Source organism: Mastigoproctus giganteus, chromosome 13 (genome assembly GCF_048544385.1).
Source record: "Mastigoproctus giganteus isolate SK-2022 chromosome 13, ASM4854438v1, whole genome shotgun sequence".
Lineage (NCBI taxonomy): Eukaryota > Metazoa > Arthropoda > Arachnida > Uropygi > Thelyphonidae > Mastigoproctus > Mastigoproctus giganteus.
In genome coordinates, this window is record NC_143587.1 from 105,662,544 (window position 1) to 105,677,840 (window position 15,297).

At 38.7% G+C, this 15,297-nt stretch overlaps 1 protein-coding gene across 2 annotated transcripts in view; it reads left to right on the plus strand.

The window, feature by feature from the left end:
• Positions 1 to 15,297, plus strand: part of Nup205 (nuclear pore complex protein Nup205) — a 738,550-nt gene that overhangs the window by 443,750 nt on the left and 279,503 nt on the right. For both annotated transcript variants that reach the window (XM_090387115.1, XM_090387116.1), the window contains exon 25: positions 7,061 to 7,305. In XM_090387115.1, coding sequence (XP_090243241.1) covers positions 7,061 to 7,305 — 245 coding nt within the window. The remainder of the gene's footprint in view (positions 1 to 7,060; positions 7,306 to 15,297) is intronic.

Here is a 15,297-nt window from a genome sequence, read left to right on the forward strand (position 1 = left end):
TCTCAAGAGCCTGTTTCGTAAATAGAGAGAAGAAATAGAGTAAATGATTATACTCTATTTCTAAGGTAATCTTCATTTTTACTGGGAATATCTGTTTGTTTAGTAGTCAGTGCTGTGCTATCAGTAGGGAAGAACACATTCAGAATATTATTGATGGTGCCCTATCATGTGTGGCTATGGAACCCATTGGCAGTCATATTAGTGTTAACTAGATACAACTAACAGTAAAGTACAATCTGATCGATTGTTCATCCTACTCAGTTGTCCATGCCATCTCTTCCGATCTTTGACAAATATGTAAGCTACACTGACTCTCTTTCATCTACTTGATGACAAAGAAAACCTATGTGAACTCTTTATGTATATTAAATGTCTTCAACTAATAGATGCTAATTGATAACTTAATCATAATTAACCAAATTGTTTGTCAGAGTGATAATTATTATATCCAGTCAACTTAATTAAATTTAACTGTTGGATATATAGAAATTAGGACTTAACAGATATTTTGGCCTTAGTTGTCCTTGTGTCATGAAACCCAAATAATGGATATAGATCTGTTGGAGTAGATGTGGAGAATAGCAATTCCTAAGATTAGCCAAGGGCAAAAAAGGGTGCTTTTACCAGGAAAGTCTTCAGTTCTACAGATCACAGTACCTAGAAAGTAAACATCTGCAAAGAGAGATCTGATTGAGTTGTTCTGAAGGTTCTGAATGGATAGAATAAGCTTAATCTCAATGCTGATGTCAAGTTTTTCCTCTTGTTCAGACTATGCACATGAGGGAGCATAAATTCAAATTGAGAAAGGTTGGTTGCAGGACAGATGTGTGGAAATTTGTCTCCAGCCAGCAGTGGTTGATTGTTGGAACAAATTTCCACCTAATGTTGTAGTAGTGGGTGGTTTGAATAAATTCAAGGAAGGATTGGACAATCTGTTAGAGGAGATGGACAGGCGACATGGTGTGTTGGTTTTTTTTTTTTTTTTTTTGATGATGCTGTACAAACTTGCTTCCTTGCATCATTTGCCATTACTAATACTAACCCCCCTCTCCCTTTCAAACCTAAACTGTAAATATTTTGATCAAATTTTCATGCAAAAATTTGGTCTTAAGACATTTGTTTTTGATGTACAGCAGTTTGGGTGAATGCAATATTCCATGCATCATTCTATGTGAGAATTCAGTGTATGATAGTGCTGGACGGAACCTTTAGCATGCGATGCGGTATACAGTAAATTTAGTGATTTGGGTTATTAAATTTGAAGTTGAACCATGAATTGATGCAAACTAGTTTTCATATTGTTTGTACATTTGTTTTTTCAACTCATACTCTTTTATTGGAAGCTGTTAAAAATTTCCAAAAAAAAACAAAAAACCCCTCCTGTAGCTTGGTTGATATTTTGTTGAGCGGAGTATAATTTGCAGGAAACAAATGAAGAAGGTTATTCCAAAAGCTAGAAGTAGAGAGAAGGAATGAATTAGGCAAACACTGGGTCAGTAAAAGCATCCCTGTGACCAACAGCAGTCACAGGGATGCTTTTACACCTGTTTCCACCGCATACATCCCCTACTATCTGGGAATTACGGAACCCATTTCCCGTATCTTGCGTTCGTGTAAGATACACTGTGTGCTGCTGCCAGGTTGGAGGCTGCACACAGTAGTGTCTGCAACTAAAGATCCTATTGCGGGTAATGACACTAGTGGAGTCATATATGAAATTGAGTGTCCTGATTGTGGGGGTGTTATGTGGGGGGAAACGAAATGCAGACTGCGGGATCGCCTGGGGGGGGGACACAATAGAGTCCTTAAGACTGCAGATTACGGAGGTTCAGCTGTAGCGAAACATGCCTTAGAAACTGGGCATGGCATTACTGCTAAAGAAGCCGTGATTGTGGATAAGGCACATGGCTTTTGGAACCGGAAATGGCTGGAGAGTTTAAGAATATGTTTGTCCAAGCGCTACAGTCTTAATAGGGATAAGGGCTGTCGCATTCATCCACTCTTTGAAGCCCTTATCCTACAAAGAGACGAACGGTTTAGAGTGGTCCGTCCATTTTCCGGTTCCATTGCACGAGAAGTGAACCATGCGCAGACGCCATAGTTCATGTTGCAGACCTGCTGAGATATGTGGTACATATAGATTGTCGGTCATCCTGCAACCACTATAGCTGAAGAAGGCGGCCACTGCTGCCGAAAGCTCCTGTATTAGTGGTTTTAAACAATTTTTATTATCGCTTTTAATTTTATATATTTTATTGAATTTTATTCTTGTTATACAACATTTATTTTATTTTGTTTTAATATTTTAACATATAGTTACACAATCAGTACGCATGTATTTTATTTTATTTTATCATAATAAAGACATTTTACAGATCTGAATCAGATTTATTTAGTAGCGTTACAGAAGAATTACTGAGTTCCTGACACCAGAGGCCTTTTTAATGAATGATTTTTGTTCAGATAGTTCTCATCTCATCTCTCTGCTTATAAACATGTAATCAACTAAGCTTAAAGCATATTCCATAATGTTTTTTTCTCTTCAAAAAATGATAAACAGATATCACTATCTGAATCCTAATATTTATTTAAACAAACCTGTATTGTGTAAGAAAAAAAGTAGTGGCAAATGATGCAACAAAGCAAGATTATATGCATCGGCCAAAAAATAAAATTTCACATTTCACCCATCCTTCCCCTTCAATAGTTTATCTAGTTCTTCCTTGAATTTATTCAAACTATCCACCTCCAAAATAATGGATGGAAGCTTGTTCTTCCATCCGTCTTGCAATCAACCACCTGTTGGCTGAACACAAACTTCTGCATCTTTGTTCTGCAACTGTCCTCCTTAATTTGAATTTATGCCCCCTCATGTACAGCCTGAAGAAGAGGAAGAATCCTGTCACCATTGAGTTTTCTCAAACCGTTAAAATCCTTAAACACCTCAAACAGATAATCCCACATGTGCCTAGTCCCCATATGCTGCAGTTTGCAAAACTGAGGCTTTTCTTTGTAAGATCATCCATTTGTTCCCCTCACCAATTTCATTGCCCTTCCCTGTACCCATCCCAGCAGCTCTACATTCTTTCTGAAATCAGACCTTTAGACCGTTCTGCACTGCTCAGAGAACTTCATATCTGACTGCATAATTATCCCAAGGTCCTTTTCATTTTTACCACTCTTTTGAGAATACTCTTACCGACATGCAGCACCTTGCATTTTTCTTTCTTAAACTTCAGTTGCCTTTTCTCAGCTCATCTGCTTATTTTTCTCAAACTTGTTGCAGCAACATACCTTTATTTCTGGGATTAACCACCTTGCCAACCTTTGTATCATCTGCAGACTTGGACATTAAGCCTGATATATCTTCATCAATATTATTAATAAATACAGAAAATAACAATAGACCCAGCACTGAAAGCTGTGACTTCACTAATAACATTAATCCGTGAAGAGCAATGTCCACTCTGTCTTCTCCCACTCAAACATCCATTTATCCATAGCAGTAACTTGCTATTAATGTCATAATGCTCCAGTTTACAGCAGTTTTTTATGTGCAACAGTATCAAAAGCTGCCATCAAAAGGAGGAGTTGGATTTTTGATTAATACTGTAAGGCAGTAAAAAAGGTATGACCTTACTAAGACAGGGTGATGATAATTCAGACCTATGCACCAACAGCCAACAAAGGTGAAGAGGAGATTGAGGCATTTTACAAACAAATTGAATTGATGCTACAACTATCCAAGAATGGAGACATCACGGTGATTTTAATGCCAAAGTTGATGCTAGTGAATGTAGAGGGATTGTGGGCAAATTTGGATTTGGTAAGATAAACCACTGTGGAGACAGGCTTGTAGGGTTTGCACAAAGATTTGAACTGGTTATAATGAATACCTTCTTTGAGATGCCACCATGCAGACTATACATGGAAATCTCCATGTGACGGAGAAAACAATATTGTGAGGAATCAAATTGATTATGTTTTGATTAACTATTGTTTTAAAAATGGCAAAGCATTTAAGAACATGTGTAGGTACTGACATAGATTCTGACAAAAGGATTGACATACAAAAATTGGAGAACAAATATATTAAAAAGAAGATTAATGACTTGTTGGTGAAGGAACTGAATTATAGCCTCCCATAAAATACAAATGAAAGATGGATATCAATTAAAGATGGTTTAAAGTGGCAGATAATCATCTAAAAGGTGAACCTCTAAAAGCAAAATAGAAGTGGATAATGATTGATGTACTAGCACTGATGGAAAAGAGAAGGCAGAACAAAACAAAACCCAACAGATTACAAAAAAATTAGAAACAAAAATTAGGAAGAAAATAAAATAAGCAAAATAAAACTGGATGAGGGCCAAATCTGAGGAAATTGAGAAACTGGAATCCTTACATGACCAATTCAACAAGCATAAAGTCTTGAAAGAGGCATTAGGACTTCACTACAAAACTGGTTGAGGAATACTAATAAAGAAGAATGGAAAGATTGCATTTTTAATTGAAGAAAAACTTCAATGCTGGCAAGACTATACCAGAGAACTGTTTGATGACAACAGAAATTAAAAGTTTGACAGATCAGAAAATATGGAAGGACCGAGTATCATGAAGGAAGTAGTGATCTTAGCTATTAAGTATGCTGAACCCAAAAAAGGCAAGTGGTCCTGACAAAATTCCGACAGAACTATTAAAGATGATAAAGGTGACACACATACCATAGTCTTTCCTCTCTATCAATAACAGTACTTGTGAATCTCAACGATAAATATAGTGGATTGTATTTTCTAGATTTGGGCTTTGTACGTGTTGGTTGGTCTGCTCAAAAAGGTTTATGACACTGAAAAAATTCCCAGAGAATGATTGAGATCATCATTCATACCCATACTGAAATGTGCAAATGAAAATAGTTGTTCTCAGTTTAGAACAATTAGTTTGATGAGCCATGCATTGAAGATACTTCTACGGATTATATACAACCAAATTTATAAAAGATGTGAGGAAACACTTAATGATTCTCATTTTGGTTCCCAACAAGGACTGGATATCAGGGAAGCCCTGTTTGCAGTTTGGACTCTAGTCGAAAGATGTCGATATGTGAACCCAGAGGTATTTATCTGCTTCTTGTATTATGAGAAAGCCTTCGATCGGGTAAGACATGGCAAACTGTTCCAAATCTTAGAGAAGATTGGAATTGATAGCAGATATATCAGAATAATGGTGAATTTGTATTGGGACAGTCGGCAAAGGTGTGCATCGGAAGAGACAGAAATTAAACGAGTTCATCATGGTTGTATTCTATCACCTATATAGTTCCGTGTGTATACTGAAGAAATTTCTAAAGAGGCTTCAGAGGGCAATACAATAAATATGATCAGATATGCAGATTATACTATACGGCTGGCCAGCTCTGAGAAGAATTTACAAGAATTAATGGATAGAGTTAATAGAATAAGTGAAAACTTTTGTCTGAAGTTAAACATCGAGAAAACAAAACTTTCTTGGATGTATGCTGAGCAAGGATTGGAACCATTCTATTGAAGTAGCTCAAAAATTGAACAAGCACATGCAACCTTCCCTAAATTGAAAAATCTTCTTTGCCACAGTGAACTTCGCTTCCTTTAAGAACAAGAATATTGAGATGTTTTGTCTTTTCTGACCTTCTTTATGGGGCCGAGGTTTGGATACTGACAAAGAAGACCTAGAATAAGTTAATGCTTTTGAGATGTGGTGTTACAGACGAATGTTAAGAGTGTCATAGACTGATAAGATAAAGAATGACAAGATCATGAGACAGATGAAGAAAAAGACAGAAAGAACTAACACCATTAAGGAGAGGAAACTAAAATATTTAGGATATATATATATATATATGATGATGATGAGGAATGACAAATATAAGATGTTGCAATTGATAATCCAAGGCATGATCAGTGGAAAAAGAAGTTGAGAGAAAAGAAGGAAATCTTGGTTGGAAAACCTCAGAGAGTGGTATGATCAGAGTAATGAGGGTTTGTTTAGGTTTTTACCTCACATTTGTCCATTGCGAAGATGACAGCCAACCTCTGCAAAGAGTAATTTTGATATTGTTTACTTGGATTTCAACATGATACCATTACATTACGGCCGGTATAGCTCTTTGTGTCATTGAAGCGCAAGCCCCTTTGTGATGTCAATGCGAGTCTTAGGTCTCTTTACATTCAGTTCCTCTATTACTACATCACAGAGTCCAATTAAATTGTAAGACAAGATTCCCCCCCCCCCCCCTCATGGTTACTCACAGGCTGCATGCAGAGGTGCACACATGTGCACAGACAGGTATTTGTATATATACGCACTTTTGACGAGGTAACATTTTTAGAGGTTACCAATTTCGTCTTTTTTGAATACTTGACATTTTCATGTCACACTGTAATCTTGCTGTTTTTGTGCTACAAAAAATCAAAATCCAATCATGCACAAAATTCAGAGAGCATGACAGTAATGACTGTAATGCTCCCTCACCAAGTTGACCAAACTGTAAGGGAAAACACCCAACCTACTCCAGAACGTGACAAATGGCAACAAGAAAAAAACAATAGTGTAAGACAGAGAACAAAGTAACCTACCAGAAAGCAAGGAAAATGAGCCAGGCTTTCCAGCTAATGCTATTCTCAAATAGTAACCAAATATAACACAATAGGGATACAAAATGAGATCACCATACCTCCAAATGAATCTTCACCACAAGCCAAGTATTTACCTAGCACATTACAGTCTCAAAAGCAAGAACAGGTGATAAATACACGAATACACCAATTAGGGAACCAAGATGGCCCTTCATTAGTGAAGCTCATAAATGCTTCAAAAGAGTGGAGCACTATACACCAGCATGTCATAAAACAGTAGAAAGTCTTCCATGTTGTATCAAAGCTGTTATTATTATAACCAGTAGTTATCCACCATCTGTTTTTTTCATAACTACAATTGCCCATGGTAGGATAGTATAAATATAATTAGGTAAATATCTATTCAGTATATATTGACAAGTTCTTTCTATTTGAATCTGTTCCAGGTCCCATACGAAGAAAACTTATGCGTATTCTAGATAGTTTTGAGTTCACTCAATCATACCCACCTTCCCCATTTTGGGAATATTTTGATTTATTTGAAGTAGAACGTGCAATGAAAGATTGTGAAGTGAGAGAAGCTAATGGTCCAGTTCTGGTCAATATAGAAGAATTGCATAAAAGACTTATAGAAGAAGTGTCTGCACTCCATAATGTGTCTATTTTGGATAAACGACCATTAGTTGTACAGGTAAGCCTATATTATGATAATTTTTATACTGTTGAAAATTCTTGCTGAATTCCTTGCCAAATTTGGAATTTGTTAAATTTTGGTCATATTATATTCATATATAAAAAGAAAAGAAAAAAAAAAAAAAAAAAATACTGTTTCTATACTGTAACAATTTATCATGTGTATAATGTACAATTTATAATGAGAGGCAGGGGGAAGAACTAATTGCAAATGTATTTTTTTCTCATTTTCATTAGCAGAGGGACTTCCCAAAAAAAAAAGCACTTCCCATTTCACCCATCCATTTGCTCCAAAAGTTTGTCCACTTCTTATTGAATTTATTTAGGCTGTTGACTTTCACAACAACAGGTGGAAGTTTGTTCCAGCAATCAACTACCCATGCTAAAGGCAATTTCTGCACACTATTCGACAACTGTCTTTCTTCAAATTCAGTTTATGTCTTCTCAGGTTTGGAATCTGAGCAAGAGGAAGAATCCCATCAGCCTGGTCAATCCATTCAAGGCTTTATACATTTAAATCAGATCACCTCGCAAATGCCTTGTCTCCAGATGCTGAAATTTTCATAACTAAAGTCTCTTTCGTAAGAGCACCCCTTTATTCCCCTCACTAGGCTTGCTCTCACTGGTTAAGCTATGAACTTCCACGACAGATGGAGGTTTGTTCCAGCAATCACCCCCCGCCCCCATTGCCTAAAGGCAAATTTCCTCACATCCATTCTTTAACTGACCTCTTGATCACCTTGTTGATGCCTAGTCTCAAAACACTGCAATTTGCAGAACTTAAGCCTTTCTTGTTCACTGCTAGTTAGCATTAATATTAGTAGGGACATATGATGCAAGAAAGCAAGCTTATGCAACATCAGCCAAAGAAAACCCTCCCATTTTACCCCTCCATTTGTTCCAAATGCCTGTCTGGCTCAGCCTTTCTTTAGGCTATTAACTTCCACAACAAAAGATGGAAGTTTGTTCCACCAATCAACCACCCGCTGGCTAAAGGCAAATTTCTGCACATCTGTTCTACAACTGTTTTTCCTCAATTTGAATCTATGCCCCCTCAGGTTCTTAATCTGAGCAAAAGGAAGACTCTCATCAGCATTTAGCCTTCTCAACCTATTCAAGCCCTTATACACCTCAATCAGATCACCTCACAGGTGCCTACTCTGCAATTTGCAGAACTTAAGCCTTTCTTGTTAAGAGCACCCATTTGTTCCCCTTACCAATCTTGTGCCCTTCTTTTACTCATTCTAACAACTCTGTATCTTTCCTAAAATGAGGCCTCCAGACCTGTACGCAGTACTCTAGGTGTGGCCTAACCATTGCCTTGTACAAGGGGTTAATCACCACCCTGTCCCTGCTAGCAAAATTCCTATATATCATTGACAAGACTCCATGACCTGCCCTGGCCGCCTGTCTGCACTGCCTAACAAACTTCATATTTGACTGCACAGTTACCCCCAGGTCTTTTTCACTTTCCACTTCCCTGAGTGTAGTACCACACAGTTTGTACACTTCTCTTGGGTTATTGCTACCCATATGCAGCACTTTTCATTTGTCAATGTTAAACTTCATTTGTCACTTCTCAGCCCATTTGCCCAACTTGTCTAGATTCAGTTGGAGAGTAGCACTGTCTTTACTGTTGTTAACAATCCTGCCAACCTTTGTATCATCTGGAAACTTGGACATTAAACCTGATATACCTTCATTAATATTATTGATAAATATACAAAACAACAATGGGCCCAATACCAAACTCTGAGGAACTCTACTAATAACATATCTCCACGAAGAGCAGTGTCCTCTCTGTTGTCTCCCACTCAACCATCCCTTTATCCATTGTAGCAACTAACACTTAATGCCATACGTCTACAATTTTTACAGCAATCTTCCATGTGCAACATTATCAAAAGCTTTCCTGAAATCAAAGTATATAATATCAAAATTATTTTTGAACTTCAGTTCCTTTGTGACCACATCATAGTATCCAATCAAATTGATCAGACAAGACCTCCCTTTAATAAACCCATGCTTCTGCTGTGTCTTAACTATTACTACAGTCTTGCACCTTCACGATGGTGGGACTGTTAGTAATCCTGGGTATAATACCCCCCACGCATAAGTACATGGTGAGTGACCACCAAGGTGTGAACTAACGTAAGCAGGGGTCGAGGTGTGGCATCCACACCCCATGGAGGAATGCCGCCCCTCTATGTTACCAGGCAGTATTAGGTGGTAGATGACAGGCTGGCCACTAGGTTAGTACACCAGACCGAACCTATTGGTAACTCTCTAGGAGGCTTCTGGTGAGTGACCACCAAGGTGTGAACCAACATAAGCAGGGGTCGAAGTGTGGCGTCCACACCCCATGGAGGAATGCCGCCCCTCTATGTTACCAGGCAGTATTAGGTGTTAGATGACAGGCTGGCCGCTAGGTTAGTACACCGGACCGAACCTATTGGTAACTCTCTAGGAGGCTTCTGGATCAACTAGTGTATAATCTTGCTACGTCTACTCTGCCATATAGTGATTGGGGGGAGTCCGAGTAGTGTGTATGCGGAGAGCATTGTCGAGGCCACGTTATGTCAAGGATCTGGGTATATTCTTACCATGTGTACGCCATATCCCAAAATTTCATTACTTCATACAGCATGTCCCACCCACTTTTTCTTACTATTGAATACACCATGAATTGTCAAACTATAGAGCAAGCTTATCTGCGAAAAGATCTAAACTTCCCAAGCACTTCCTAATTCATTTCACAAATATACTTGGTCTCAATTCTAATCTCAACTATGTCCATTTCCACTTGCAGTCTGCCAAACCCCATGTACTTTTTCTGACAGAATCTCAGTTATCGGTTGATTCAACTACTGCTCATCTCACATGCCCAAATTATTCGCTGTATGATTCCTTTTGCCTCAAAGGTGATACTTGTGCATATATCCATTCTGATATTCCTTGTCAGAGACTTGGCAATTTGGAATCTCCTCTCTTTAATCTTATCTGGCTTAAAATCTCTCTACCTCATTTTGTCAAATTCATCTGTTGTCTCTACTGTTCTCCGAACTCCAACTTGGAGCTCTTTGACCTTCTCTCGTTGCAACTTGACGTTCTCCAGTCCAACTTTCCTAACAGTGAGGTAATTTTCCTTGGTGATTTTAATGTTCACAACTCCAGCTGGCTTCCATTTTCTATTCACACCGTCCCAGCTGGTCGAGATGCTGAGGCTTTTGCAATTACTAATGACCTTGCACAGATTGTTCATTTACCTACAAGAATACCGGACAATCCTAATCATACAGCCAATACTCTTGATCTTTTTCTCACAAACAACCCTTCTAAGTACACGATCGAAGTGAGAGTTCCTTTAGGCACTTCAGATCACAACTTGGTGATTGTCTCTTCTCCAATGGAACCTTTATCTCATGGCTATTCCCGACCTCGTGTTGTTTGGCATTACAAGAATGTAAAATGGGATGACCTGCGAGACTTTTTTTGTTCTTTTCCTTGGTAGGATTACTGTTTCAAAAGTTCTGATGTCAACGTTTGCTCAGATCGTGTCAGTGAAATTATTCTTGCAGGAATGGAATCCTTTATCCCACACTCCACTTTAAAATCTCGTCCTTTATCTAAACCTTGGTTTTCCAATAAATGTGCTAAGGCTGTTCAAGAGATGAATGTTGCATATCGTAATTGGCTAGTTTCTAATTCTTCAGTTTCATTTTCTGCCTACACCAAAGCTCGCAACAATTGTAAAGCAGTTATTAATCAGTCCAAACTAGAGTTTGAACAGGCTAAGAGTAGAAAACTTGCTTCTTGCCCTAATGGTAGCCGAGCATTCTGGTCTCTTGCCAAAGCTATTGGCCGCAACTTTTGCCCATCTCTCTCCCTCCTCTGTCCAAACCAGATGGTTCTGTTGTCACTTCAGCCAAGGATAAAGCTGACCTGCTAGCATCCCATTTTTCTTCCAACTCATGTAGCAGAAAGTGATCACAGAGTTCTACAGTGGATGATGAAGAGAGGGAGAGAGAGAGGTAGCAGTAGTTAAAGGCAAAGGAATGGGTTATAATTTCAGGAAAGGAAATTACAATGGCTTAAGATGCTACATGGCCTCTGTTAACTGGATAGATTTCTCACAGAGCAAATACAATTTGAATTATATTAAACCTTTAAAACAATCTCAGAAGCCGTGAATGGATATATGCCATTAATTAAAAAAATACTCCAGGAGAAGGATTCCAAGTTGAATGAATAATGAAGTTGCCAGATTACTTGAGCAGAAAAGGATAGCATGGAAAAGTTACAGAGCAATAAAAAGTACTGAAGCCTATAATAACTATAAATTGATCTGTAATAGTGCCATAAAAAAGGTTGGGCTGCCAGAGGCAGATTATGAGAAATCACTGGCAAAGAGAGCAAAGTGTGGGGATAAGGAATTCTTCACATATATAAATGTAAAGAAGAGAAGGACAAATCAGATCTGACCTTTATATAATGGATGGGATAGTATTAAATAACCTAGCTGATGTTGCAGATGAACTCAACAGTTACTTAGCATCGATATTTACAGAAGAAAAACCCTTTAAAATGGGAAATTATGGAAGTGAAGTTGAAAATGTGTGATTAATGATATTGAAATTTCACATGGTTATTTAATGAAAAAACTTTTGAGTCTTCAGGCAATTTAGGCTCCTAGGGTTGATGCCATATACCGTATAATTTTTAGGGAGGTGGCAAGTGAGTGCACTGAACCGTTAAGGCTAATTATTAGAGCATCACAGGACTCAGGAGAGATTCTTTTGGAGTGGAAAAATGCCAATGTATTGCCTATGCATAAAGGCAATTCTAAGAGTGTAGTGGGACATTACCAACCAGTCTAACTTCAGTAGTATGGAAAATCATGAAGGCCGTGATCAAGGGTGGAATTCAGGAAAGCAAGGTAGAAATGGAATTCTGAAGGATACACAGCAGGATTTTGTAAAGGGAAAATCATGTTTAACAAATCTGGTTAACTCTTTTGAGAGGGTCACTCGTGACCTGGGTTTAGGGAATAATTCGAAAATTCTTTATTTAGATTTCAGCAAAGCATTTTACAGTCCTACATTAGCAGTTACTTTATAAACTGGAACAGGTTGAGATGACAGGGAAAGTCCTGGGATGGCTTTGGGGCAGGAGGCAGAGGGTTGTGATAAATGGTTAGTCCTCTGATTGGGTTAATGTAAGAAGTGGGGTTCCCCAGGGATCAGTATTGGGACCATTGTTGTTTTTTTTATTTTCTTAAATGATGTAAAGATCAGTAAAGTAGTTAAATAATTGCCATCAAGAGTGATCTAGATAGACTGCAGGGATGGTCAGAAAAGTGGCAGCTTTGCTTTATTTCAGCAAAATTCAAGGTCTTACACCTTGAGAACAGTAACCATAAAATAATTTGTACACTTGGTGGAGTTGAACTAAAGCCAGTAGTGAAAGAAAGGGACATGGGAGTTACAGTATGGTCAAATATGAAGTTCTCAGAGCATTGTAGACAGGTTGCAAGGAAGGCCCATCATGTCCTATTGGTGATTTATCGAACATTTTCTAGTACAGATAAGGACATCATAATCCCATTATATATGGCTATTCTTAGACCACATTAGCATTAGCATTAGTAGAGGCATTTGATGCAAGAAAGCAAGCTTATGCAGCATCAGCCAAAAAAAAAAAAAAAAACCCACTTCCACTTCACCCCTCTGTTCGTTCAAAATACCTGTCCAGCTGAGCATTAAACTTATTTAGGCTATCAACCTCCACGACAAGGGATGGAAGTCTGTTCCACCAACCAACCACCCGCTGGCTAAAGGCAAATTTCCGCACGTCTATCCTACATCTGTCTTTCCTCAATTTGAATTTATGCCCTCTCAGGTGATTTTTCTGAGCTAGAGGAAGAATCCCATCAGCATTGAGCATGCTTAAACCATTCAAGGCTTTATACACCTCTATCAGATCACCTCGCTGGTGCCTAGTCTCCGGACACTGTAATTTGCAAAACTTAAGCCTTTCTTTGTAAGAGCACCCCTTTGTTCCATTCACTAATCTTGTTGCCCTTCTCTGTACTCGTTCCAGCAGCTCTACATCCTTCTTGAAATGAGGCCTCCAGACCTGTATACAGTACTCTAGGTGTGGCCTGACCATTGCCTTATACAATGGAATAATCACCTCCTTATCCCTGCTGGAAAAATTCCTGTATATCATTGACAATACTCCATGAGCTACTCTTGCAGCCCGTCTGCACTGCTCAGAGAACTTCATATCTGCCTGCACAACCACCCCCAAGTCCCTTTCATTCTCTACCACTGTCAGTGTAGTACCGCAGAGTTGATACGTTGCTCTGGGGTTGCTGTTTCCCATGTGTAGTACTTTACATTTGTCAATGTTAAACTTCATTTGCCACCTCTCAGCCCATCTGCTCAACCTTTCCAGATCCTGTTGCAGCAGCATAGTGTCAGTAGTGTCCTTGACAACCCTGCCAACCTTTGTATCATCTGCAAACTTGGACATTAAGCTTGATATACCATCATCAATATCATTTATAAATACAGAAAACAATAATGGACCCAACACTGAGCCCTGAGGGACTCCACTAATAACATTAGTCCACGATGAGCAGTGTCCATTGATTACCACTCTCTGTCTTCTCCCCCTCAACCACCCCTTTATCCATAGCAGCAGTTTGCCTCCAATGTCACACTGCTCCAATTTGTGTACCAGTCTTCCATGTGCAACAGTATCAAAAGCCTTTCTAAGATCCAAGTATATAATATCAAAGCTATTCCCTGCATCCAGTTCTTTTGTGACTGCATCATAGTATCCAATCAAATTGGTCAGGCAAGACTTCCCCTTAACAAAACCATGCTGTGTCCAACTATAACTGAAGTCTTGGCTAAATGATCCTGCAGTGCTTCTTTAACCAGTGCCTCCATTAATTTTCCTGGAACAGAAGTTAAGCTCACAGGTCTATAATTACTTGTGTCAGCCTTTGATCCTCCTTTGTGAATTGGGGTCACATTTGCACATTTCCAGTCTATGGGTACCTCCCCTGAGTCCAAGGAGGCTCTCATAATTATGGCTAAGGGTTTGCTTACTTCCTTTGCTGCCTCCTTTAATATAACTGGATAGATCCCATCCACCCCGGGTGCCTTTCTTGTGTTTATCTTCAACAATTTCTCCTCCACTTTACTTCCAGTTATTTCAAGATTCTGTAGCTTACTGCTAGAGTTGAATACACCTCTGGTATTCCCCTCGCTGAATAACTCCTCATGTGTGAATGTCGATGCAAAATATTCATTTAGTTTGTTAGCTACCTGAGCAGGATCATCAACAGTTGACCCATCAATATCAAGTGGACCAATCTGATTCATCCCCTTCCTTCTAGAGTTTACATTAAGTAAAGAACTCTTTGCTGTTTTTCTTTGCATCCCTTGCCAAGGATTTCTCGTAATCTGCCTTCGCCTGCCTAACCTCCTTTGTAACTTGGTTGCATATCAACTTGTATCTATCATAGGCTTCTGTGTCATGTGTTAATTTGTAAGTATCCCATGCATTTTTCTTCTCTGCCATATGCCTCATTAGTTCATCTGACATCCATTTAGGCCTAAACCTTGAACAATATTTCTTAGTTAGTATGTAAAGCCTAGTAGCTTCCAAGATAAGTTCTTTGAATGCTTCCCATTTTGAATTTTCTGTTGGTAACATTATCAGTTGGTCCCACTGTATAGAATTTAAATACTGTCTCAGTCCATCGTAGTCGCCTTTACGGAAGCAATAACCCTTCCCTTTACCCCTAATGGTAGTTACCTCTTTGAGTAAATTAAACTTCAGCACACTGTGATCACTGCCACCTAGTGGTTCATTTATCTGCAGATTCTTAATGCATGAAGAATCACTGCTGATAATCAAATCAAGAGTATTACTCCCTCTAGTTGCCTCCCGAATATGCTGATGTAGAAAACAATCA